At 53.5% G+C, this 26,367-nt stretch overlaps 9 protein-coding genes across 9 annotated transcripts; 6 read left to right on the top strand and 3 right to left on the bottom strand.

The window, feature by feature from the left end:
• Nucleotides 1-2,929: 2,929 nt before the first annotated feature.
• BO66DRAFT_374789 (choline dehydrogenase) lies at nt 2,930-5,656 on the top strand. The gene is made up of 3 exons (XM_025645616.1): nt 2,930-3,429; nt 3,489-4,633; nt 4,708-5,656. Exons 1-3 carry the CDS (start codon nt 3,035-3,037, stop codon nt 5,454-5,456), a joined length of 2,289 nt encoding a protein of 762 aa, XP_025503523.1. The 5' UTR covers nt 2,930-3,034; the 3' UTR covers nt 5,457-5,656.
• A 224-nt stretch (nt 5,657-5,880) lies between these two features.
• BO66DRAFT_374791 (lipase family protein) lies at nt 5,881-7,018 on the bottom strand (the record flags this gene model as incomplete). Its single annotated transcript, XM_025645617.1, has 3 exons — nt 5,881-6,315; nt 6,378-6,723; nt 6,786-7,018. The coding sequence occupies 3 exons, from the start codon at nt 7,016-7,018 to the stop codon at nt 5,881-5,883; spliced, it is 1,014 nt and encodes a 337-aa protein (XP_025503524.1).
• Nucleotides 7,019-7,171: 153 nt separating this feature from the next.
• BO66DRAFT_392135 (uncharacterized protein) lies at nt 7,172-8,332 on the bottom strand. The gene has a single exon (XM_025647433.1). The coding sequence runs from the start codon at nt 8,115-8,117 to the stop codon at nt 7,506-7,508; it is 612 nt and encodes a 203-aa protein (XP_025503525.1). The 5' UTR covers nt 8,118-8,332; the 3' UTR covers nt 7,172-7,505.
• A 5-nt stretch (nt 8,333-8,337) lies between these two features.
• On the top strand, nt 8,338-9,111 carry BO66DRAFT_94532 (uncharacterized protein). The gene has a single exon (XM_025653724.1). It carries the CDS (start codon nt 8,559-8,561, stop codon nt 9,075-9,077), a length of 519 nt encoding a protein of 172 aa, XP_025503526.1. The 5' UTR covers nt 8,338-8,558; the 3' UTR covers nt 9,078-9,111.
• On the bottom strand, nt 9,029-10,595 carry BO66DRAFT_471657 (SDR family oxidoreductase; the record flags this gene model as incomplete). The annotated part of the gene is made up of 10 exons (XM_025652874.1): nt 9,029-9,221; nt 9,283-9,419; nt 9,482-9,538; nt 9,618-9,681; nt 9,751-9,766; nt 9,826-9,898; nt 9,956-10,129; nt 10,180-10,187; nt 10,250-10,471; nt 10,573-10,595. The coding sequence occupies 10 exons, from the start codon at nt 10,593-10,595 to the stop codon at nt 9,147-9,149; spliced, it is 849 nt and encodes a 282-aa protein (XP_025503527.1). The 3' UTR covers nt 9,029-9,146.
• Nucleotides 10,596-10,923: 328 nt separating this feature from the next.
• Nucleotides 10,924-18,439, top strand: BO66DRAFT_350313 (type I polyketide synthase). Its single transcript, XM_025644712.1, has 9 exons — nt 10,924-10,951; nt 11,015-11,486; nt 11,546-11,854; nt 11,906-12,116; nt 12,188-12,311; nt 12,374-12,486; nt 12,548-16,890; nt 16,978-18,058; nt 18,113-18,439. Exons 1-9 carry the CDS (start codon nt 10,948-10,950, stop codon nt 18,392-18,394), a joined length of 6,939 nt encoding a protein of 2,312 aa, XP_025503528.1. The 5' UTR covers nt 10,924-10,947; the 3' UTR covers nt 18,395-18,439.
• Nucleotides 18,440-18,896: 457 nt separating this feature from the next.
• BO66DRAFT_420667 (cytochrome P450) lies at nt 18,897-21,029 on the top strand (the record flags this gene model as incomplete). The annotated part of the gene is made up of 4 exons (XM_025649893.1): nt 18,897-19,807; nt 19,868-20,099; nt 20,160-20,798; nt 20,910-21,029. Exons 1-4 carry the CDS (start codon nt 19,302-19,304, stop codon nt 21,027-21,029), a joined length of 1,497 nt encoding a protein of 498 aa, XP_025503529.1. The 5' UTR covers nt 18,897-19,301.
• Nucleotides 21,030-21,774: 745 nt separating this feature from the next.
• BO66DRAFT_94598 (NAD(P)-binding protein) lies at nt 21,775-23,326 on the top strand. The gene has a single exon (XM_025653725.1). It carries the CDS (start codon nt 22,002-22,004, stop codon nt 23,049-23,051), a length of 1,050 nt encoding a protein of 349 aa, XP_025503530.1. The 5' UTR covers nt 21,775-22,001; the 3' UTR covers nt 23,052-23,326.
• A 280-nt stretch (nt 23,327-23,606) lies between these two features.
• Nucleotides 23,607-25,234, top strand: BO66DRAFT_438783 (uncharacterized protein; the record flags this gene model as incomplete). Its single annotated transcript, XM_025651099.1, has 2 exons — nt 23,607-24,137; nt 24,215-25,234. 2 exons carry the CDS (start codon nt 23,607-23,609, stop codon nt 25,232-25,234), a joined length of 1,551 nt encoding a protein of 516 aa, XP_025503531.1.
• Between the last annotated feature and the right edge of the window lie 1,133 nt (nt 25,235-26,367).

Consider the following 26,367-nt stretch of genomic DNA (forward strand, 5'->3'; position numbering starts at 1 on the left):
ATCGATAGTCGTATAGAAATAATATTTATTTTATTATATAACAGCTATTTAAATAGGTTTCTACTCTAACGGTTTAGGACTCGGTTTGCGTCGCGCTAGTATAGATTTGGTATAATTTCTCTTAAAAAAATACTCTATTAAAATTATAGTTTATATACTATAGTTAGTTATAGTAGTCTTTATATATAGTCTTTTATAGAATTCCGACCAAGCTCTTAATAAATCTCTAGTTTATTATAGTATCTAGAATTGCTTTTTTCTACTTGTCCGACTAATTATATTCTTCAGCCTATAGCAAGGCTTTATTAAAGTTATTAAGAAATTCTTTTAATTTTATTCTTTCTTACTTTATTATATTTACTCGGTTTAATGCCTTTTATTATATATCTGGGTCTTCGAATACTTTATTTATTACAATAAGTATATCGTCGAGTTATATAGTCTCGGTATTCTGGGATTCAATCTAAGAAAGTATCTATTATACTATTCTTTTATATAGTCGACTATAAATATAGAAAACTTGTTTTAGACCGGTAAAATAGCAGTTCCCATCGATTACAAGTTTCGTTCGTATATTTAACTTAAAGAGCTTGTAGTTGTACTTATCTTTTCTATTAAATAATTTTATATCGGAATATTAAAGGCGGGGTCTGTAGTTCGGCTTATATAGTTATTATAAAAAATTTCCCCTAGTTTCGCTATTACTAATAAAAATTATATTGTAATTCTGTAGTTTATTTATCTATTCTTCGAAGACTGATTTTTACTTTATTATCTTTATACAAAGGCTGATTAACTCTTATAAAAAAAGCTGTATATTATTATAAATAGTTGTAGATGCTGCGGTCGGCTGCAGTTCTTTCTAATCTATTTATTCTATTATTCTTTTAATTCTATTCTATTCTATTTGTACATCTAATCGGGCTCTGTTTTAGGACTTTTTATAAGCTATTTCTAATATTACGAGACGGATAGATTATTCTAATCGAAATATACCTTTAAATAAGAAGAAATAGCTGGAGAGCTATTTTATCCGTTTATACAAAATTCTTTTATATATACTAGGCTAGTGTTAGTTAGTGTATAATATTGCGAGACCTTAGGTACCAACTGGTGCCTGAGGCCGAGCTCTATACTAGGGCCCTGATCCTATAACATATTCTATCTAAATTTAAAAGCTATTACTCTATATATAAAGTTACTATTCTATGTTGACTTTTAAAAACATTCTTCGGTTTATATCAGGGTGCTTAACTAATCGGATAGCAGCTTACAACCTACACGTTGAAACATCCTACATATGGTATTCCAGGGCCTGTAGAATAGGGCTTGTTTTATTCTATCTAAATTTAAAAGCTATTACTCTATATATAAGATTATTACCCTATGTCAACTTTTAAAAATATTCTTCGGTTTGTGTCAGGGCGCTCAACCAATCGGGTAGCAGCTTGCGACCCACACGTTGAAACACCCTACGTATGGTATTCCAGGGCCTGTGGAATAGAATCATGTATTAAATTCGCCATCCTGTTTATTTTCTTATTTATCTAATTTTTAATTCTTCTGATTTTATGATTTTTTACTTTAACTTTACTTTCACCTTACTTTCACACACAATTTATATGGAAAAGTGAAAGTTAATTGAACCTTATCTGAAAGAACCGAAACTCCAACAGATAATAAATATTTATTATATTTAATAAACTCTTATTTATTTAATCTAAAAAATATTAATTTAATTTTTATTAATTAGAATTAGGCCTATCTTACTCTATCTAAATATATAAAAAAATTGTTTGATATCCTATTTTTAGTATCTGAGAATATATGCTGATTTACTATATAGACTATAGAATTATATTAAATTATAGTAATATAGTTTTTAATAATCTAGAACTGTCTGGTAGTTCTAAAACTCAGAATTAAAAACTAATGTAGTCCGGTCTAGTACGGTCCGGTTCTTGGTCTTGGCCGTCTTTTCTGAGGCCTAGTTGGAAGGGCTGATTTGGGCCCTTACAATGTGACGGCGCCCTTGTGCTCGATCTTCATCGGGAACGGCTGAGCGGTCAACTCTCGTGCTGACAACCAACAACATTGGGGGATTATGTATATACTGATTAAGGTACTCGGTAATTAAGGTACCTTCACACACTACACCGCACACCGCAGTGACTGAGTGACTAAGATAGACACCGCTGTGGCTTGGAACTATTGATGACTAGGGCAGCCGCCATTCCAATTGCGGAGTTAGTTCTTCGTGTTGGAAAAATACCAAACATACCCAGACTACAAACATACCCAGCAATACAGTACGTCGCGCGGAGCAATCGGGATTGGACAAACAAAGCCTCCCCACCACAAGAACAAATTTTCTCTAGCAAACAACAACGGACTTTCTGTTCTTTCAGTTGTAGGTGAATTACATTGTTCTTGTCGGGAATTCTGGATCATGCTCCCCAAAGCCGTTGAGGTGGTTAAGGTCTAGGGCAGTGGCCCGAGTCTCGGATCTTTCTTTGCATTCTAGCCTTCTAGCCAACAGCGTCGGCCGGAAAGACAGTCATGCACCTGCCAGCCGGCCGAGCATATGTGGTAAACACAGTGCCACTGCACTGCACTGCACTGCACTGGAACCAATCGGCTGGGCCCAGCTGAATACGGTGGGTGGATCGGTGTGCCAGTGGAAGTTGACGGGCAGTGAACTCAGCCAGCCACAATTGCCAGCACAGCACCACACAGCAGTTCGTGCTGTCTTGTTTAAGGTTAGCACAACCCCACTGCTGTCAGCCATGCCTCGCTTATTCCGCCCGCGAGATCTAGACTGGGCAGAGTCCGCCGCCCACTCGGATGCATGATTTTTATTTATGATATCGAAGGAGCCAGCAGGCTGCCACTGACTCGCTTCTCTTCCTCCCACTCTCCGACTTTCATCCTTTTTTCCGGTCCGTCCCCTTTGCTCTTGGTTCCGAGTTTCAATTGCACGATCGCCATTTGTAGTTGTAGTGCGATACAAAGACGACCTACAACCACGACCAGTATGGAGGCGACTCCTGCCAAGATGACCGGGGACACTCCCCTCGAGGTCGATCTTCCTCCGGTACCTACGACGCAGGTTCTGACCGATCTCCATTGGGAGACCATGCTGGCCCTCGCCGACACGGTAATCCCGTCGATCCGGGGTCGTGGCGATGATGCGGAGGTCTCGTCAACCAAGTACCACGCTGTCACCGAGACTCAGCTAGAATCGGCGACTTCCAGACTCACAGCCACGATCAGTCGAACAACCTCCCCAGCAGCCGAGGTAGCCCGGATCTATCTGCAGGAGAGTCCATCGTCTCTTCCGGCCTTCCGCGAGGGCCTCCAGCGCCTGATTGCGGACTACGTCCATCAGGAAGGCCAGACGGGGCTGCGATTCATCCTCGACGTTCTGAAGTAGGTGGATGGAGAATCGATACATGCACATGGGCTAACAATCGGTCGGGCCTGGCCAGCACCCGAGCCGGATCGCTGCTTCTGACCGGGTCAACGACCCCCATCCAGAACCAACCCCTGGCAGTGCGCGAGCAGGTTTTCGCCGGATGGGCCTCGTCGCGATTAAGCCCCATCCGCCTCATCTACCGGTCGCTCTCCGCCATGTTCAAGACCACCTGGATGGTGGCCAGCCCGACCCTGTCTACCGCCGTGGGCTTCCCCCGAGTCCCCGTGCATGGCAAGTCCGCGCCGGGTTGCTGGGAGTACGAATTTGTCCAGTTTCCTCCGAGCGACTATGACGAGGAGAACGAGACGGAGCAACCGGAAGTGCTCGAGACGGACGTGGTCGTCATCGGCAGTGGCTGCGGCGGTGCGGTGGCGGCGAAGAACCTGGCCGAAGCCGGGCACCGCGTGCTGGTGGTCGAGAAGGCGTACCACTACCCCTCGCAGTACTTCCCCATGGACGGCCGGACCGCCCCCGTCAGCCTGTTCGAGGGCGGGGCGTCGATTCTCACGGATGATGCCTCGGTGGCCATCTTTGCTGGATCGACCTGGGGTGGCGGGGGCACGGTCAACTGGTCGGCGGCGCTGCAAACGCAGGCCTTCGTCCGCCAGGAGTGGGCCGATGACGGTGGCTTGCCCTTGTTCACCTCCGCCGCCTTTCAACAGTCGCTGGATCGCGTCGCTGCTCGCATGGGCGTCAGCGCGGCCCACATTCGGCACAATCGCCAGAACCGCGATCTCCTCGAGGGAGCACGCAAACTGGGCTATGCGGCCGAGGTGGTGCCGCAGAACACGGGCGGCGAGGAGCACTACTGTGGCTATTGTACCATGGGATGCTCCGCTGCAGCCAAGAAGGGTCCCACGGAGACCTGGCTGGCGGACGCAGCCAAGGCTGGGGCGGTCTTTGTCGAAGGTTTCAAGGCAGATAAAGTCACCTTCACCACCCGGGGCAAAGAAAGAATCGCCACCGGAGTGGAAGGGACTTGGACCTCCCGCGAGGCGTATCTGTCCCGGGGCCAGAAGGGGCAGGGGATCACCCGAAAGGTGGTCATCAGGGCTAAGAAAGTGATCGTCTCTTGCGGTACACTGAACAGCCCTCTGCTGCTTCTCCGCAGTGGGCTACAGAATTGGCATATCGGCCGGAATCTTCACATTCATCCAGGTAAGCAAGCCAAGCCAACTGCATCCGTCCCGTCAGGCCACCAGGACCTAACAACTCATCTTCTTCATCGGCAGTTCTCTTCGGTGCGGCCGTGTTTGACGAGGAAATCCGACCCTGGGAGGGCTCGGCCCTGACGGCAGTCGTCAAGGAATTTGAGAATCTCGATGGCCGGGGCCACGGGGCAAAGATCGAAACCACGGTCACCATGCCGCCGCTGTTCCTGCCCATTTTTCCGTGGCGGAGTGGCCTCGACTACAAACTGTTCTGTGCCAAATTGAGCGCCATGACCAGTTACATTGCCGTCACCCGGGACCGGGATTCCGGCCGCGTCTATCCCGACCCCGTCGACGGTCGCATCCGCGTGGCCTACACCCCCTCCGCATTTGACCGGAAGAGTGCCGTGGAGGCAATGATCGCCAGTGCGAAGATCGCTTATGTCTCGGGCGCCAAAGAATTCCACGTCTCGTACGCGGATATGCCCCCATTTTGCCGATCGGAACAGGAGAAGAACGACCCCGACGCGGAGGGAATCAACAATCCGGAGCTGCAGCAATGGATCACGCGATTCCGCCAGCAATCTCCCCTGGACATTGAGAAGGCCGGGTATGCCAGTGCCCACCAGATGGGAACCTGTCGCATGGCGAGTACGGCGAGTAAGGGGGTGGTGAATCCGGAATGCCAGGTCTGGGGTACGCAGGGGCTCTACGTCATGGATGCATCGATCTTCCCCAGTGCAAGCGGCGTGAATCCCATGATCACCAACATGGCCATCGCGGACTGGGCCAGTCGAAAACTGTCGAAAAGATTGAGGGACGGTTGCTAGCCTGCCGTGGTAATCATCTAAGCCCTACGTCGATTCAACACAGCCTACACCACCTGCCCACATGGTACGATCATGGTCTTGCATCTGATATGCCTCGCGAGCGTCTGCTTTTCCACCAACTTTGGAGTTTTGAGACAGTGTCCTTTCATCTATCTATTCAAATAAATGGTTAACGCTAGGTTTACCGCCCTCCGAGCGATCGTAGTGCGTTTTCTTTTTTTTTTCTTTTCTTTTTTTCGGGGGGGGGGTGAACTAATCGCATACAGGAGGTGGAATCAAGAGGACTATGCCCGGTGATGATACATCAGCCTCACCAGATAGATGCCGCCCGTATGTCATGGATCTGCCGCATGGCTACGAAAGCCCACAAAACCGACGGAGATGATATCGATTGTGTTCACAAGAGCGTCTCCTTACCCCAGAATCAGGTCCCGGTCGCAGCTGTCAGATTCTGGACTCCGAGCAGTTCGCAGAGTTCCTGTGTGCGGTAAGTATCGTTACAGCATGCGGGGAGACTCAGGATCGGGCCGGGACAAATGGTCATGTTCTGGATATACCAGAGATGGGCGGCCGGCTCTGGTCCGTCCCGAAGGCGATACTGCAGGTTGCCTTCTGTATTATTGATGCCCTCCAATTCTTGAATGGAACTTGCATTTGGCGTCACATAGGAGGGAGTGGTGATCCAATACTCGGGAGACAGCTGACTATAGTCGGGGATGAACCACATCCAGGCCGCGTCGTATAGGATCCGGGGAACGATATCATCGGAATGGGTGAGTCGGTAGGTCACTCCGCTGGTTTGATTGCTGATGAACTCGGACAGCTCGAAGTTGCCCACCGAGGGTGATGCATAGCTATACTGTTGTTTCGCTCTCAGCTCTCCGCAGCAGCTCTGATTAATCACCGGCCAGGCTCACTTACCACGGTGACATTAGGGCCGTGCGTACGAAACTCGGCGGCTCCGACGGTGGCCAGCGCGGCCCCCAGACTGTGCCCTACGAAGACAACCTCGTACTCGCTGTACTGGGCCATCGCCCTCTCCACCGGTGGCAGCGTCACGTTTTTGGTGTTGATCCACGTCCTCCAAAACCCTTGGTGGATCTGACACCCCGAGCACGAGGCTGCCCCAAATGTCGTCACGTTGACGAAGTCATAGTCGAGGTCGACATCGACCTTCGGGCACGTGTTGGTGCCCCCGAATTGAAGAACGATGAGCTCGTTGGTGTGGTCTAGCGTCACAAAGCCGGACACTCCCTGGTTGTAGAGACTGTCGGTCGGGAGTTAGGATCTGGGTTCTCTCGACCAGGTCTTAGAACGACACCTTCTCACCTGGTGGAGTTGAATTCTGCGACCGTGGTGGTATTGGCGTTGGTCACATTGGGGCAATTGCCCGCACCGCAGTCGACGCCGTCGTGGCAGCCGGCCGCGTATTCGGCGAAGAAGCTAAATCGATCGAACAATTCCTGCGAAATGCCTGGCGAGGAGGTCAGCCACTGGAGGTGCCCGCGACAGGCAATGCGGGCTGCGGGCTGCCTGACCGTCCTGAGTGGGCTCCTGCGCATTGTCGGCGACTGCTGTTCCCAGACAAGCCAGCAGAACACAAAGAGCAAAGGAGACAGCCATCTTGATGATGTGGTCTCCGTAGTTGAGGGAGTATATGCGGATCAATTTATCAATTTATCGATTTCCAGTTCGACGCCGGGGTTGGGACAGCAACCAAGCCTCGCTCTCCTTATATAGTTCCCTGGCACCCACCGCTTGAGAAAGACTTGGGGCAAGACGTGGCCGACTCCCGTGCGTCATTGACTTGTCTCCTGCGAAAATGGAAATACTCTATTTGATGCAGAGACTTACATCATGTTGACAGGGTGACAGGGCTCACAAATATGGTTATGCGGGCTGTGGGTACCAGACTTCACTTGATTCTGCTCCGCAGCGACAGTTTCGAACATCCAAAGTATGCCCACATTGACACCTGACATGGAATTGCCTCGATCAGGATGAACAGTGTAGCGACCAGGGTTTTCTCTTCCCCTTCCATGCACCCCCTTACAGCGCCAGCGCCACACCAAGGATGCCTCCCACACTGGCAATGCCTATGGCCCAGCTTCCAGTAGCAACAGCTGCGCCCCCGGTCGAGATGGAGATCTTCGATCGAGTGGGACTGACCGTCGAAGTTGCGGATGGGGCAGAAGGCGGGCCTGCGGTGAAGTTCGGATACCATCCAGTGGCCAGGGCGCTTTCGGAAGACAGCAGGGAGGCGTACATCGCTTCCTCGCTAGAAAGGATAGCCCTGGCAGCAGTTGGCAGGTTGATATACCAGGCCGGCATACTCCCTGAACTCTCCGCGAGGATTTCCGATAAGAAGAATGCTGGGTCGGTCCTCATTCTCTCCCACCAACTCATAGGCACAGCAGTCTCTAGAACCGACAGGCATCCGGTTAGTTGGAAAGAGTAGACAATACTCATTACCGACTTCAAAGGAGGCGTGCTCGATATTTCGCCTGGAACCGATTTAGTGACCCCAACCACAATGTCGGTCCCCGTTACGGCTTCGGTGGCGGTCACTGTTCTAACCGCGGGGGTAGCCAGGTGGGTTGTATCAGCGAGCGCAGTCAGCATGTTTGTGGCGCCGAGGAGGGCGAGGAGGTGGAAGTACATGATTGACCTTCCGAGAAAACGTACACCACGGGCTACTTTCAGGAGGGGGCGCCCCAGGTATTTATGATGTGCGAAGTGTCTTAAAAGAGGGAAATTGTCCTGAAGTAGTAATATACACTGACAGCTAGTGGATAGCTAAACAACATGGGAGGATGGCTAAGCAAAGGGTCCGTGAGCGGGCTAGTGGGTGTACAGCCCCCGTCCAGCTGTCATCTCATATCATCCCACCGCCTTCAAGCTGCTATTTGAAGATTGGTTTGCATGGGGCCGCAGGGTTAGCATACATAATTGGCATATTCAGAGGAGAACTCGTTCATACGGAGCAAGAGTCGTGACTATCTGGCCACATGCTCACTGCATCCCCATCTAAACTGGTAAGTTACCAGAACATATCTCACTATTAGAACCAAGTTTGCCAAGCCAGTGGCCAGCGACTCACCGATGGCGGAATTAATCGTTTGGTCGCAAACCATCCACTTGGGACGACCACCGCCAAGCAGCTCTTACTCAAGGAGGGCCAAAGCTCGCAGCAAGAAGAGCATCAGTTCGGAGGCCGGTCGATCGGTAGAAACCACAGCGGGAAAGCAGATCAGAATCAGATATAGCATTCGTAATCCCGCGGATTGGCCCAGGGCGTCGTATGCGGCCGCCTCAATCGGATGCCCACGGTGCTGTTACACGCAGATCCGCAGCCTGCGCGAGGAGGTCTTGGGACTGGACTGCAACTGCGAGATAAACAACCTTGAAGGTAACAAGGTAAACAAAGGTGGACGATGCAGTGTAAAGCGAGACGGGCACGTGACTGTACCAGCGGCGGGTAAGTCTTTACCCGACACACACACCCTCCATCCGCGGAGTGATGTCCAAGTCAGTATATCCAACCTGACGGAGTCTCGGGCTTCCTGTCAAATACTGAGAAGAGACAATGCACTACGGTGTATGCGAGGGCTAAACACGTGAGGGCGACTCCACCATAGTAAAGAAACTAGTAAACACTATCACATTGTCTGTGCAATCATGACGCACAATTCACTTCAGACCCCCCTTGGTCTTCATCGCACTCTTCAACTTTCCAAGGTGGAAAACAGGCCATAGGAGAAGGTCCTGCTGCCGTCAGATTCTTTCCCCGCCAGATGGAAGCATCGGCAATCGTGGAGAGACCTACCCAGACCGTGCGAAAGGCAAAACAGTCCATCAGCCAAACGAAGGTCGAGGTGTTCCCAACCCAGTACCACGCGGGCGGGCACGGTCGCAGTGACTGCTGCACCACCGACCGGGCATACACCATACGATCCGTGGTATCTGGTCGATTGGCCATCTGGTCAGTATGGTAGAAACGACCCGGTGCAGTACATACTACATACTCGGTACACGTTGTACGTGGGCTCGGAACTCTTCCTGGAGCGGCGCATAGAATGAGGCTATGAATGACGCGACCAGGATGTTAGTATCGAAGATAAAAGAAGAAGAGGAGGGGAGATGGATTGGGTGAGTACGGACTCGGCGGAAGACTTCGGGAGGCATCGCGTGTCAGGATATTGGTGCCGATATTGCCCGATATAATCTAGATTTCATCATTAGCATATCGCGACCTATAGTCCTAGGTCGAGGTGGCGCGGATCGGGGATGTTACGTTGATGACTCGAACGCTGTGCGACTGATTTAGCTTGGAAGATGGTGGTAAAGATGGAGGGACGCAACAACGGACTCCAATGGACTCATCTCAACGCGAAGGGTATTGCCCCAGTGATGTAGGGCCGCCTTGCTCGCATTGTATGAAGCTGCAGGTTCAAGGTCAGCGACACTCTCCTCATGATAGATCTTCCCAGAGGACTCACAGCCATACATGTACGGCACAATCCCGCCGACCGATCCAATGTTCACCACACATCCTTGGGCTCGAATAAGCCAAGGATGAAAGGTATGGACCATGCGAATAGGTCCAAAGACATTGACGTCGAACATTTGTTGCACCTGGCTCACATCGGTGTCGATGGCAGTCATGGTATAGCCTGCATGCATGAGTACAGCCTTGACCAAGCGTAGATTTCCTCACGCTCACATATACCGCTGTCTGATGTTAGGGCTCAGTGCCACGAAATCAGCCAACCAACCGGGATATTACTGCTTACGCATTGTTGACTAGAATGTCCAGTCGGTCGCCGACCTTGGTCTCCACCGCTTTGCACAAGGCATGCACCGACTCATCCTTGGTCACGTCTAACTGAAAGCACTGAATGCCAACTGAGGTAAGATGCTCGTGAGATTCCGACGGTAGAACCGTGGCAAGCACTGTGCAACCGTGGGCCTGGTACTGGAGTGCCAATGCTTCGCCAATACCTCCCTTCCCGCAACTGGCGATGCCTGGGGTTAGCACACGGGGGCTCTTTATTTTTCGAGAGGGGAAACCAAAAACAAAAAAAGAAAGAAAGGGATAGAAATTAAAGCGATTTACCCTGTGATTAGAACGGTCACCATAATGGCTGATTCGAGTGTGGTGGATAACAGAAGGGGAGGCGAGTTACGGTAAGATAAAGCATCGATCTGACCAGTCTGACCGGGATTCCATCCTGCGTCTGACAGATAGCGAAATCAGCCATGGCCATCCTTTCTGCACGGAGAGTCAGATCGGTCGTCAGACATCGTGTATATCTACGACATCCCGATCAACGTTAGTTGGGAGGAGGATTGGAAACGAACCCAACACCACCAATTCGACAATCCCCACTCAGGATAGTTAGGGTCTGCCGCAGCGTAGATTCGCTCATCACCATCGCCCGCCGCAATGTCTTTCGAACACAACCCCAATGACCCCGTGGTAATTGTCGGCATGGGTGAGTCTCCAAATTACGGGGCTGAATGAACCCACAGCCTACGGCTAACACTTTTGATTCCAGCTTGTCGACTGCCCGGGGGGGTGTCCTCGCCTACCGACTTTTGGGAGATGCTGATCAACGAACGCTCGGGTCAATGCAATGTACCAAAGACCCGATTCAATGCAGACGGGTTCTTCCATCCCGAGGGTGATCGTGCTGGGGTGATGAACACCCGCGGAGGTTATTTTCTGCAGGAGGATGTGCGCCAGTTTGAGAACTCCTTCTTTGGGATCAACAACCTGGAGGCAACATACATGGATCCACAGCAACGAAAGTTGCTAGAGGTGGTCTACGAATGCTTCGAAAGCGCCGGAGTATCGCTGCAACAGGCGGCCGGGGCCGACATTGGAGTCTATGTCGGCAACTTCACGGTGGACTTCCAAACCATGCAAGCCCGAGATCCCGAGGCCTTGCACCGGTACAGTGCCACGGGCTCAGGGACGGCAATCTTGTCGAATCGACTAAGTTATATCTTCGATCTTCGTGGTCCTAGGTATGTGCATCCTCTTCACGCCATACCAACCAGCACAGACGATCTTACGGATATGACAGTTTCACACTCGATACGGCATGCTCATCGTCCATCTATTGTCTCCACAGTGCAGTCACTGCGATCAAGGCGGGCGAATGCGAAGGCGCGGTGGTGGCTGGGGCTAACTTGATTATGGGCCCGGAGCAGCATCTCGGTACCATGAAGGGAGGGGTCTTGTCCCCAACCTCCACCTGCCATACCTTTGATGCCAGCGCTGACGGCTACGGACGTGCCGAGGGTGTCAGTGCCCTGTATATCAAACGCTTGTCGGCTGCCCTGAGAGATGGTGATCCCATCCGTGCGGTCATCCGCGGCAGTGCGGTCAATGCGTATGTTTGTTCTGTCGACATATGGTTAGGATTATCTGCTAACGAGCACAGAAATGGCAAAACCTCGGGGATCACTCAGCCCAGTATTGCGGGACAGGCCGAAGTTATCCGCAAAGCCTACCGCGTGGCTGGGATTGATGCACAAGACACCGAGTACGTCGAGTGCCACGGCACGGGCACTGCAGTCGGCGACCCCATGGAGGTGGAGGGTCTGAGTCGAGTTTTCGTGCGCAAAGGAAGGTCACCTTTGCTCATTGGTGCTGTAAGTCACTTCTTTTCTGTCTCCTTCTGCTTAATCCTTTATGTATGGGCTGACTCAAGAGGGTCTCTAAGAATAAAACCAATGTCGGCCACAGCGAGGCAGCCAGTGGGATCACCGCCGTGATCAAGGCGGTCCTTGCTTTTAAGCACAAAGCTATTCCTGCCACCATTGGCGTGGTCAACTTGAATCCAAAGTGTAAGTTCCGCCTAGCACACTGCTTGACGACGAACAGAAGCCAGCGATTCTAACGAGCGTAGTGAAATTGGATGAGTGGAATATGAAGATTGTGACTAGGCTGACCGACTGGTCCTCGAATGTGCGCCGTGTCAGTATTAACTCTTTTGGCTATGGGGGTGCTAACGCCCACACGGTATGTTCCTCCGCTCGATTGTGAAGGAGTATAATTATCGAGGCTGACTGGCCATGGACAGATTCTGGAAGATCCAATTCAATACCTGTCATCCATCCACAAATTGCCGCAGTCTCTAGGCGACAAGCCACTTCCCGACACGACCTTTTTACTTCCGCTGTCTGCCTCAACCTCTGAGGCTCTGGATGCCCGGGTAGTCGACTTGGGCCACTACATCCAGAATGCCAACGAGATAGACTTTGTCAGTCTGGCACATACTCTGGCGAACCGCCGTTCCAAGCTCTCTCGGCGAGGATACATTCTTGCCAGTTCGGCAACAGCCAAGACCGATCTCACCGTGGGGAATCTGGTCTCAACTGCTCTCCCGGGCCGTGACCTCGTCTTCGTTTTCACAGGCCAGGGTGCTCAGTGGGCCGAGATGGGTCGCCAGCTGCTGGAGAAGAGTTACGTCTACCGCAAGACCATTGAAGAGTTCGATAATGTGCTCCAAAGTCTGCCCGAGGCGCCTGAGTGGTCGATCAGGGATGCGCTCCTGGAATCTGCGCCTCACAGTCGGGTGGGCGATGCGAGATTTTCCCAACCGTTGTGTACTGCCGTCCAGATCGGACTCGTCAAGCTGTTGGCCTCGTGGGGAATCCACCCTCAGATGGTCGCTGGCCACTCGTCGGGCGAGATTGCGGCTGCATTTGCCGCGGGCTTGCTGAGTGAGGCCCAGGCTATCATGGTTGCCTATTATCGAGGTTATGTGGTCGGACAGCTGCGGTCTCAGGGCTCCATGATGGCGTTCGGGGGCAGTGTTGAAGATGCCCAGCAGTTGATTCAGAAGCTATCGCTGCAAGAAGAAGTAGTTGTTGCCTGTGTCAACTCGCCTGAGAGTGTAACGCTTTCGGGCAGCGTCTCCGGCATCGATTCCCTTTTACAGGCTGCCTCGCAGATGGGAAAGTTCGCTCGGAAGTTACAGACTGGTGGCAAGGCCTACCATTCGTACATGATGCAGGAGGTTGGGGAACAATACAGTCGCCTCATTGAGGCCGCCTGGCCAGCCCTTCCGGCCAACGCCAGTGAGCGCGAGGTGCGATTCTTCTCCAGTGTGGGCATTGATGGCCCCAATTGGTACAGCAGCAAAACCAGCAAGACCCTGCCGCTGAGCTACTGGCGCCAGAACCTTGAAAGTCCCGTTCAGTTCACAGCTGCCATCACCCGCATCCTGGAGGAGAAGGGAAAGTCTCATCTGATCGAGATTGGGCCGCACTCCGCCCTGCAGTTGCCCATCAAGCAGATCCGCAACTTCCTGGCCCAGTCCGTGGATGATGTCCCATATAGTGCGACCCTGGTCCGTGACAAAGATGCCATCTCTTGTCTGCGAGTCCTTGCGGGGGAGCTGTATCTCCGCGGACACGATCTGGACATCATGGCTGTCAATGACGCTGCACCTGCCACCGCCAGAGTTATCCCAGATCTTCCCCGGTACCACTGGAGCTATACACAGCTACTGTGGCGGGAGTCCAGACTCAGTAGCGATCTTCGTAACCGACAGCATCCGCGTCATGAGTTGTTGGGATCGGAGATGGCTGCGCTGAACGGGATTGACCGGGTGTGGAAGAATACAGTGAGGCTATCCGAGGTGCCCTGGCTGGAGGACCACAAGCTGGAAAGTCAGGTTGTCTTTCCGGCCGCGGGCTATATCGCCATGGCAATCGAAGCGCTGTCTCAGATTACCGGGGCTGTGGTACCGAGTCCCTCCTTTTCATTGCGCAATGTCAACATCGCGACTGCGTTGGTCATATACGCCGACGAACAGCAACAGGCCGGTCTCTATACTACCGTCTCCCCGGCTCGCATCTCCAAGGCGGCTGCCTCCAGCAACTGGTATGAATTTAGCATCTCGTCCCGCCAGGAGCAAAGCACGGTGTTGCATTGCACTGGCCGCATCAGGCTGGGAACTGATGCCCCTGCGCCTACGGTTACAGTTAACACCGTTGACTATGAGGAATGGACGATGGGGTCCTGGTATGCTAAACTGGCCGAGGAAGGGCTCGCATTCGGGCCCGCCTTTCAGTCCTTGACATCTATGAAGACGGATAAGAGGCGAGTCAACCCAGCTGCGGTGTCCAAAACCGCCATTCTGCAGCGCAGGGGTCGATCGTCGGGCTATCCTGGTGACTATTATACCGTTCATCCCCTCACTATTGATGCCTGTTTGCAGGCCGCTATCATGGGTGGCACAGCGGGAAATCTCGGACAGCTTCGTGCCCACCTACCTGTATTCCTCGACCATTGCGAGATCAGCACCCCAGTCAGCGAGAGTGTGAACTCGACCGGATTGATCCATACCGAGTCCCAGAGCACTGGCTTTGGTACGAAGACTATTGACGCCACATTGAACGATGACTCCGGCTCTGCGGTGATCAATCTGCGGGGAGTTCGCTTATCCCTGTACATGGGACGCCCCGAGCTTGAGCACTCTTCCTCCCTAGCTCGTCACCCCTGTTTGCGTGTCGTATGGAAACCTGATCTGTTGCGGGTGACCGCAGACGACGAAATTCCATTCCGAAACTACATCACCCACTTCCTCCACAGCCACCCTGATTTGGCGGACAACACCAAGGTTGGCGTGGTGGCCGCCCTGCTAGATCTCGCTGCGCACAAGAACCCACGCCTACGCGTGTTGGAGCTTGGCAATGGATGCGACTGCAAGACACGCGAGTGGCAGGATATCCTCGACCAAAAGACGGATTTTCCCCGGATTCGAGAGTGGAGGACGGCGGACGGCGGGGAGGTCGATGGGAAGTACGACGTGGTTCTGCTCCCTCACGACGCCGGAGGCCGATCTATGGCCCAGGTCAACCACTTGCTCAGCCTAGTGGAGAGTAATGGCATACTTGTGGCGCGAACAGGGTCTCTCACATCAGCTCAGCTGAGGGGCCGTGATTATACAGTGTTAAACCTGCAATTCGGCATCACTCTCGTCGTTCCTTCTCAGCCGCTGCGCACATCTCACAACCGGTTGGTTCTGCTGCATCAGCACGCTTTGAAGATCGCCGATGTCTTCAAACAATTCTTTGGGTCTGAGAACCTGGTTGTTGCCTCCCTGGATGACGTGACGGTGGAGATGATGTCGCGGGCAACGGTCATCTCTCTACTCGAGCTGGAGACCCCGTTTCTGCCCACCATGACCCCGGAGCAGATGACCAAATTCAAGATTGTGACGGATAATGCCCATGAGATCATTTGGCTGACCGGAACTGCTACCATGACGGGCGAGGCACCAGATCTCTCTCTGTCTGGTGGTCTCTCACGAGCGCTCATGCTGGAACAGCCGGCACTTCGCTTTGTGACCTTCGATGTAGGTCGGTTAACGGATCATGCAAGCCGTCTGGATGTCTGCGGCAAGGTCCAGAACATTCTTCGCACCGACGAGCTGGCGGAGGACAAGGAATTTGTCTGGCACAACGGCCTCGTGCATGTGAGTCGATTCGTGCCTGAAACCACACTCAACGATCTCTTCCGGAAGAGGGAATCAGCCGAGATCGACACCATGACGCTTGAAGAGGCATCCCCGGCTCGTCTGGCAATTGAGCGCGTGGGAATCACGGACTCGATCTACTTCCAGCGACTGGCGGACAGCCCCACGGTGATACCGGCGGGCCAGGTCGAAATCGAGGTCAAGGCTGTCAGCTTGAACGCCAAAGACATCTACACTCTCTCTGGCAAGGTGGAGACTCGCAAAGGCACCGCAGCCATTGAGTTCAGTGGCATTGTTCGCAATGTGGCCTCGGATGTCACTCATCTTGCGGCAGGCGATCGTGTCGTCGTACTCGCACCCAACACCTTTAGTACGGTAGAACGCGTGCCGGCATGGGCATGTCAAAAGATGCTTCCCCAGGAGAGCTTTGATGTGATGCCCACACTACCTGTTATCTACGGGACCGCCCTATATGCTCTTGACGACCGCGCCCATCTTCGTGCGGGTGAGAGCATCCTGGTGCACTCCGGCGCCGGTGCCTTCGGAGCCGCTACCATTGCGGTTGCCATGCAACGCGGCGCCACGGTATATGCCACCGTCAGTACTGAAGAGAAGAAGGATTACCTTGTCTCCGAACTGGGGGTACCCCGGGAGAACATTTTCAACTCGCGCGATGATTCATTCGTGGCCGGGGTGCTGAAGGCCACTGGCGGACGCGGCGTGGACGTGATTGTCAACTCCCTGACTGGGGACCTCCTTCACGCCACCTGGCAATGCTGTGCCAACTTTGGTCGTTTCGTCGAGGTAGGGAAGCGCGATATTATTGATGCTGGGAACCTCGACATGCGCATGTTCCTACGCAATGCCACCTTTACCGCATTCGACTTGACCGAACTCTTCTATCACCAAGATGAGCACTACCGGAACATTTGGACTACGTAAGTTTGCTTTTCTTGCTGCTTGGATTTCCCTATAGCTCCGAGTGTTTCGTCTCCTGGGTTGCTGACCATCCGAACCAACCATAGCAAATTTGCGGAAGCGTTGGAGCTCTATCGCTGCGGCGCGGTCAAGCCTGTTCCCATCACCACCTTCGACGTCAGCGAGATCAGCCAGGCATACCGCTTCTTTTCGACCAAAGGGCGCATCGGCAAGGTCGTGGTCTCCTTACAGAATCCCTCCAGTGTGATCCGTGTGGCTCATGCCCGTCACCTCACCACCTTCGACGCGAACAAATCGTATCTGCTCGTGGGTTGCCTGGGTGGTTTGGGCCGGAGCCTCAGTCGGTGGATGTTCGAGCGCGGCGCTCGTCATTTCACTTTTCTGGGCCGGTCTGGATGTGATAAGCCGGCCGCACGCGATCTCGTTGCTGGCCTGGAGGCAGCCGGGGCAACTGTTCAAGTCGTGTGGGGTGATATCATCAACGCTGAGGACGTGCAGGCGGCGGTCGAGGCGTGCATTCGACCCATCGGGGGAGTCATTCAGGCGGCGATGGGGCTGAGCGAGGCGCTCTTTTCGACCATGACTCCCAAGGCCTGGCACACGGGCATCCAGCCCAAATGGCAGGGAACCTGGAACCTCCATCATGCTCTGGAGGCCCACGGCGACGCTGCGCTGGACTTCTTCCTTCTCACCTCATCCGTGTCGGGTAGTGTGGGCACCGCCACCGAGTCCAACTATTGCTCTGCCAACGGCTTCCTGGATGCCTTCGCCCGCTACAGGCGCGGCCTCGGCAAGCCCATCGTCTCCGTTGGTCTGGGCATGATCTCCGAGGTTGGTTATTTGCATGAGAACCCAGAGATCGAGGCCCTCTTGTTGCGCAAGGGCATTCAGCCCCTCAATGAAGCCGAGCTCATCCAGGTCATCGATCTTGCCCTAGCCCACACAGCAGCCACCGGGCTAACCTCGAAGGCGCCGGGTCTGGACTACGACCCCTTGGCGGCTTCCCACATTCTCACTGGCCTTGAACCGCACGGAATTCGTCAACTGCTCGACCGCGGCTTCGATGTCAACAACGGGACGATGCAGGATCCCCGCGCTGTTCTTCTATCTGCCTCCCTGGATGCCCCCTCCGCCTCGACGTCCGCCAATGCAGCCTCTGTCAGCACCGTCTCAGTGTCCGCCCTCCCCTGGGCTGCTGGCATTCCTGCAGGGGTCTTCAAGACCATGGCGACCACTCCCGAGATGGCCACTGCGGCGACTCTGAATGCCGCCATTCTCCTCCTGGTCCGCAAGCGTTTTTCCAATCTGCTGCTGATGGATCTGGATAAGATTGTCCCAGATAAGCCCATCACTTCGTATGGAATGGACAGCATGATCGCCTCCGAGTTCCGCTCCTGGTTCTACAGTGTGTTCAAGGTAGATATTCCATTCCTGGAGGTGCTGAATGATACCTCATCCTTGCAGAGCTTGTCCAACGCGGTGGAGAGCAAGCTGGTGGTTTGATTGGGATGTGTTTGTGTTTTCGTTCGTCATTCTGTAGGTCTGTAGCTGTGAGAATGTCAGATAAAATCTAAAATTGCTTGCAATATCTTCACTTGTCCACAACCCTGCAGCGAGACTACTGCTGACTAGGTGTTCATCTTCGACTAAAAGGTTCGTTCTCGTATCTTCTACCATGGGCTTGGGAGGCCAAATGTGCGGCTGGGACTAATGGTCGGTCGAAACAGCTTTATCGGCCACTGACACGCTATCCCCAGCGAGAGCATGAGCATACTTGATGAAATCAAGAGCATCACAGTTGAAGATGCGGAGGTGATGCACTAAAGCTCTTGGATCTCATGACTTGCTCGGTTTCATGTTACAGTTGTAAAGGACCTGTAATGTATATCCCATGTACCTTCACATCATCCTCAGTCGATCTACTATGTGTATGTTGGGTGACATGGAGTTACTGTACCCGGCCTTACTTATCAGTGTCTCGAAAAACTCTGGGACACACCTGTGTATTACGGCTCATGCTTTTATTGTGAACATGCCCAGTCGTAACATACTTAGCTTGGAATTGGCCAAGATCCGACTTTGGCAGAATTGCCAAGATGACTCAGGAAAGCCCACCTGCGCTATGAGCAAGATGATGGTTGGAGTTGAAGTGCATACTCGAGCACCAGCTTTTGCCCCTGCGGAGAAAGTGTGCCCCAGACTGTTACCACTGCTTATCAGTAGTCGGCCAGGAATCGATCCAACTCTTTTTAGGGCTTTCCAGGATGACCACCGTAAGTTGTGGGCTAAGTGGGGTTTCTGACCATCAGCCTGTGTACCTGCATGCAGGTTGTGTCAGAAATGACCAAATAAAAGAACTCGAGCTGATCTCCACCCGCAGTAAGGTGGTTTTACTGCACACCCGCCCATCATGTACACTTACAGTGTCATCGCTCTCACGCTGGTGAGCTATGTCCTCTGTCAAGGCATTTACAACCGCTACTTCCATCCACTCCGCGCATTTCCCGGTCCTTTCTGGGCCTCGGTGTCCGACTTCTTCAAACTCTGGATTCTGCACACCAAGCAGGCCCACACTCTGGGTCTGGAATACCATCAAAAGTATGGGAGCATTGTACGCGCTGCCCCGAACCTCTTGGCAGTTGATGATCCGATGCTCCTACCGCTCATCTACCATCGGCGAGTAGACAAGACCGATGTCTATACCGTAGGCGTGCTCGGTGAAATAGCTCCACCTTCTCAAACTCTCAAACACGAAGAGCATGCCATCAAGCGCAAGAGGGTTGCCGCCTCTTTCACCTTGACCAACCTGAAGCATCTCGAAGGGCAGGTCGATGAGCGCATCGTGCAGTGGACTCATATTTTGACGCAGCGGTTTGTGGAGACGGGCGAAGAACTGGACTTTGCTGCCTGGTCCCAGTAGGTTTCATGCCCATCACATCCCAATCATTTACTCATCTCTCTCTCTGTGTGTAACAGATGGTTTGCGTATGACATGATTTGCCAACTCTCCTTTGGCGAGCCCATCGGATTCGTTAGCCAGGGGCGCGACGTGGAGAACTTGATCGCGAATTTCCATCAGATGGCCCCGTTTGCCGCGGTTGTGGGAGCATTGCCCTGGCTCGCACGCCCATTCCTGGAGAATCCCATCACGAGAAGGTTTTTCATGCCTAAGCCGGGTGATGGGTCGGGGACGGGGAAAATCATGGCTGTACGTAAAGCACACCTTTGGTGGAAACATGATGAAGGCTCATCCATCCGGTGTCTCTAGTTTCGTGATCGGCTGCTGGCAGATCGACTGAATAACCCTCAGGCCCACAAGCAAGGGGACTTCCTGGACAATATTCTGAGCGCAACCAACCCGGATGGGACCCCGATCACGCTCGAGGAGGTCAAGACCGAGTGTTTCGTGCTCATGGTCGCAGCCTCAGACACCACCGCCGCTTTCTTCTGTGGCTTTGTGCGTTATGTCCTTGAGACGCCTGGGGTATATGAGCGACTGGTGGCGGAGATCGACGAGTACGACCAGCGCGGCGACCTCACCTCCCCGGTGCCACGATACGACGAGATCAAAGATATGCCCTACTTCACAGCCTGCTACAAGGAGACCATGCGCTATCAGCCGTCGACCCCGATGATCATTCCGCGCTACGTGTCTCCGGGGGGTCTCACGCTGCACAACCAGCATATCCCCGCCGGGACGGAGATTGGAGCCAACCCGTATGTGGTGCACCGGAATCGCCGCGTCTTTGGGGAGGACGCTGATGTCTTCCGTCCGGACCGCTGGCTGGTGGCCGATCCGGACCATATCGCCCTGATGGACAAGTGTATTCTGACCTGGGGATACGGGACGCGCATTTGCCTAGGGAAGAACATCGCCCTGCTGGAGACGTATAAGCTGCTTGTCCAGGTATTTGCATCTCATCTCCTCGTGTTCTGTTTCTTGTCTACCGCCTCGTAGTGGGGTTCTCGTCCGGCTTTTTCACCTAACAGGACTAATCATGGCTCCTTGGCAATCTAGTTCTTCCGCCTGTTCAGACCCCAGATCAATAATGGGGCACGACCCATCTGGAAGCAGGAAAACCTGGCGTTGTTGGTTCATCACAATTTCTGGATCAAGATTGCGAGCAGAAAGCATTAGTTAGCATTAGTAGATGATGATGACACTCTTCCCAGTGAGAGGTTGCCTGAGTTAATGCCCAAGGCAGTTGCAGTTGCTAGTCGGGCGGGGGCATTCACCGCCTGCCATGCCAGGCTCTTCCGACCGGTCTGCCGGATTCCGCAAACGGACATCCGCCCCTCCTGTCCCGGGCCCTTTTCACCTGTCCACGATCTGCCTTGTTTTGGCATTGAAAGCACAGGATGGCTTCTGAAGCCGCAGTGACTCTTTCCTCATAATATCATTAGTTTATTTCGTACTCAAAATAGCTATCCTTCCGGCTATAAGCTTTTCTTAACGCTTGCCAGTTTTGTGTTATACTAGTTAGTACTCGATGACCACGGGACCGTCCCGAGATATATAACTCGTGCAGGTGCGACCGCCCAAGGTACGGTGAGGTAGATACTGCCTGCCAGATTCGCGCTTCCGGTAGGCGGTCACGTTGGCCTCGGGGAGGTGCAACTATCCCAAACCTACAGTCACGTGGTGTCTCCAGAGCAAGGAAGAGTTCTTCAATGCTGAACAGGTCAAGCAGCATCATGGATGTGAGTCGAATGGTCTGACCGTCAGATAGACTGTCCTCCGTCAGGTGGAACGGCACCTTCGGTTCCCATCTCGGTTCCATCGGGGGAACTGCTTAAATCCGAGCCAGCCAATCATCGTCGGGAACGGCACCGTCGGTTTGGGACTCGGACTCCACCGACTCATGCAGGAGACCAGGAGATAACCTGGTCAGTTACCGTGGACACCACCAAGTGGCATCCTACCATACCGTGGCCTCGTTATCCATGACCTATCCATGCACATTTCATCAGAGGACCAGAGACCGACTCTTGGTTTGGACCGCGCTGGGGGGCAGAGGAGCTATATAATGGGTGAACTGCGCACACCTACCTGCTTTTCCTCTGTCACGGCATCTCCTCCCCTCAAGATTCCATCCTCAGTCGGATCACCATGGTGTTCTACAATACTTATCCGGGCTTCCTGTATCGCCAGTTTCTAGTCTGCCCCTCTAAGGCTCCGTCTTTTACCTCCCTTCGCGGCAAAGCCGGCATTGTCACCGGGTCCAACACTGGACTGGGCTATCAAGCCTCGGCGCAATTGCTGGGCCTGGGGCTATCGCATCTGATCCTAGCGGTCCGCAGCAGTTCCAAGGGCGAGGCAGCCCGAAAATCTCTCCTCGCATCGCTGCCGGCTTCTGCCAAAGCTCCCGTGGTCGAGGTGTGGGAACTGGATCTCGGCAGCTATGCCAGTGTGCTCGCCTTTGTCGAGCGCCTCAAGCAGTCCGGGCTTCACATCGACTTTGCCCTTCTGAACGCGGGAGTGGCCAACTTCCACTTCACAGTCAACCAGGCCACCTCCCACGAGACGAGTATTCAGGTCAACTGGCTCAGTACTGCACTGTTGACCTTGCTTCTGCTTCCGGTCCTCGACGGCCAGGCCGCCCAGAATCTGAATCGCCCTCGTCCGGTCCTCTCCATCGTGGGCAGCGAAACCGCCGCATGGGCCAAATTCAAGGAGGCGCAGATTGCACGGAGTCAGCGACGGCCTCTGATCCAGGTCCTGGATGACCCCAAGCACTTCAACATGGGCGATCGCTACTATACCTCGAAGCTGCTCTACCAGCTCTTCTTTCTGGAGCTGTTCCAGCATCGATCCCCCGGCAAACGCTCCACGGGGGCCATTCTCAACCTGGTGAACCCCGGCTTTTGCTATGGCTCCGAACTCCATCGCACGGCGGAAGGGGCATTCGGCAAGGTTTTGGGGGGGATGAAGAGGGTGATCGGTCGATCGGTGTCGATGGGAGCCCGTACTCTGGTTCACTCTGCGGTGTTGGCTGGAGAGCCCTCCAATGGCCAGTACATGAGTGACAACAAGCCTGCTCCTTTTGCGGGCTACGGGGATAGCGACGCGGGAAGAATCACTCAGGACCAGGTCTGGGATGAGACGATCTCGGAGCTGAAGCAAGTTGTGGACGTGAATGCGCTATTGTCGCAGATTTGATTCGATTTTCCGTGAATTTCTTGCTGTGTTTGCCCGTGCTTGGTTGATTTTTTTCTTTTCTTTTCTTTCTTTTTCTTTGGTATTGGGGTTTCTTTTACCTAATTGTTCAACTGCCGATAATGCCAGATGGAAGCTGCTCAGTGTCAATGTTGTAGTAAGTGATTTGAGGATGAATAAGTATACCTATAGTACTGTGGTAAAGTTGATGAACTTTACTGGGAGAAATAGTCGGGGGCTGACTCATCCTCATCCCAGTATTTAGTAATTAAACCCAGATGACCGTACATTACCGTACATTACTGTAGATCACTGTGGTTAACGTATGTTCTCTCCTCCTCCTCTCCTCTCCCCTCTTCTTTCCCATGGATCTCACTCAACCCCCCCCCCCCCAGCACCACCGCCACCCACAACAATGACCTCCAACTCCCACCCCTCCGACCACAACCACAATCCCTCCTCCCCCCCCCCCCCCCCCCCCCCCCCCCCCTCAACTCCAACCCTAATCTTTAGCTGTCAACTTTTCAACTGCGGTCTTTATTGTCATTCACCCCCATGATGGGCGCAGAAGTCGAATCCCAGTCTCCAGAAGAGCCGACCACCCCCTCTCAACTCCTGAGTTATTTGCCCACCTACCGGGTGCTGGTCTGTTTACGATGCCGCTACGCCATTCAGCCCGGGGCCATTGCGCGTCATCTCAAGGAGATCCATTATCTTTCTCGTGCAACGCGGCGCACCTTTGTCGCCTTTGCTGCGGAGTTCGAGCTGGCCCAGCCGCAGGATATAGTCTTGCCAGATGAAAGCCAGTTTCCAGTCCCCTTCCTCTCCATCCAGGAAGGGCTGGCGTGCCGCTTTGAGCGCTGTGGCTATCTTTGCGCCACCAGCAAACGCATGAAGCAACACTGGCGATGCACCCACCAGATTCCCACCTCGAATGAGAGCACCCTCTCGACCCCAGTCCCCTTACAGACCTTTTTTCGGGGAAATGCCCTGCGATACTTCACCAATCCGTCCTTGTTAGTGGCCTCCCCAGCTTCTCCCTCGGAATATAGCGTCGACGAAGTCAGCAATGATGGTCGATCGAGTACGGTCGGTTTTCAACCCTTCCAATTCTTCCATCTTCAATCTTGTCTACCAATGCTGATGGTTACTTCCTGCGCCTGTAGACCGGTACTACCCCGGCGACCAGTACAACACACTTGGATAGTCGGCTTCTACCATTGGACCAGTATTCGTTGGGGCTCGTAACCAACCAAGGTCTTCTCGACCACTATCGGCATTCGACCTACAAGTCCCTCTCCAATAGCCCCGAGACCGACCACGCATTTGGCGAGGTCGTTCTGGGTCTGACCCCCCGATTTGAGTTCCTGAGGCAGGGGGTCATGGCGTGTGCCGCCTTGCACCTGGCCTCCATCGACCCGGCTAATCGCACGTATTATGTCTTCCAATCCCTCCGGCACCAAGACCAAGCCATTCCCGCTTTTCGTCAGGCCATCCTGCACGTCGATCGCGACAACTGCGAGGCAGTCCTGGCCTTTGCGTTTTTTCTCGTCGTTTGCTCCCTCAACTCCGACACCGAGGACCCGCGCCTGTTCCTGAGCGATGACCCCGACCAACATCTGCACTGGATCAACATCCTCCGCAATGGCTGCTCTATGCTCTGCCCGTTTTGGGACGCGCTCACGGCGGGGCCCCTCGCGCCCTTCGCCACCCTGTGGGAGGATGACCTTGGCGTCGGCGGTCCGTCCGCCGATGGCCCCGAAGACCCGCTGCTGGGGACCTTGCTCGCCATGGTGGTCGCGGACCACCCTGCCCCCGAGCTTGCGGAGGAGCACGACGCCTACCGGGCCGCCGCGGTCCAGCTTGCCGCCGCCGGGGCTTTTCTCCGGCGCCGGGGCCCCGCCGCCTCCGTCTGGGATGCCCTCAATGCGTGGCCGATGCGCGTGGCTCCCGCCTACCTGACGCTACTCAAGCAGGATCGCCCCGGCGCGCTCCTGCTCTTGGCATACTACGCGATTCTGCTGCGCCCCACTCGCGGCGAATGGTTCCTCGCGGGCCGGGTGGAGAGGCTCATCGACGAAATTGCCCGTCGTTTGAAAGGCACGTCCTGCTCCGCCCAATTATGGGAGTGGTTTCTGGCGATCCGGAGGGAATACTTTCCGGAGGAAGCGCTGAGGTGCCAATGAGATGATCCACGGTAGTGACGGTATCACGAACTATGGACTGTAAGGTAATATTCCACCATGCCTCCCCAACCAAGCAGATGGTCGGGACGGGGTTCCGCGACTTCCAACGTTTCCACTACAGCTTACTTGATTATTTGTAAGCCGATAAGCTCTTGGGAAGGACTGTGTCAGAGTGCAAGGTATGAGTTGGTGCAGGAGGCACACGCGGCACCTGCGGCATATAAAGTACCTCGCCAATCAGATGCAAGGTGCGAATGCAAGTCCAACAGCCCCAAAATGTGCCTACTGGGTAGAATTCGAGTCCTTAGTGCTGACATCTTTGAGGAGTTTCTCCGCCCGAGCTTTCTGCAGGCCATCAGTGCTTAGTCGATGTCAGCACGTGCGGGGTATTGCAGGTTCATCTCCAATCAAATGGCTTCCTGGTGAAGAATGAACCAGTGGCTTCCTCTGCAGTAGAAAGGCTTCCCATTGGGATTGGGTGATCTAGCTTGAAGGAATTGAGGATTCCACGAGACATCCTGAGCTCTATGCTGGTCCTTTTTCGGCTCGTCCGACCATCATGCCCCATCTTGCTATCTCGCTCTCTCGCTCAGTCAATCACGATCTGACTCAGTACTCGGACCTAATGGAATCCGTCGAGTGAAGATTCCCAGGTGATTGTTCGATACTGCGGTACGTCCGGTCTAGATCTAAGGCAGCCAGCGACGCGGACGCGGACCATTTGGCGCGCCCCGATGAGCATGGCCAGCATTGTCACTGGGTGCTATGACTACTGGTGAGGCTCATCAGCTTACAGTGCGTATCGGGTCCAGCAACATGTCTGCAAGTAGCGCTCCTTCTCGCTTGTACTAGCTGGTTCAGAGAACAAATATGTGCTTGCTCTAGTGGAACGGCAGCAAGGGTTCTGCAAACGGGCTGGGACCATATGTCTCTGGTTCTCCTCATCATGCGGGTTTATATATAGATGAGAGGTACAATGCTTAGATCGACGGCGTGGTGCTTGCAATCCGATACTCACTCTGGAAATTCATCATATCCCTGATCATTGTGCCTGTCTGCCTATCTATCCTTGCCTTCTTGTTCCATAGCTGTAGCTTCCATGGCTTCGACATCGCCGGTGGAGGAAATGATTG

The sequence above is a fragment of the Aspergillus aculeatinus genome (assembly GCF_003184765.1).
Source record: "Aspergillus aculeatinus CBS 121060 unplaced genomic scaffold BO66scaffold_26, whole genome shotgun sequence".
Lineage (NCBI taxonomy): Eukaryota > Fungi > Ascomycota > Eurotiomycetes > Eurotiales > Aspergillaceae > Aspergillus > Aspergillus aculeatinus.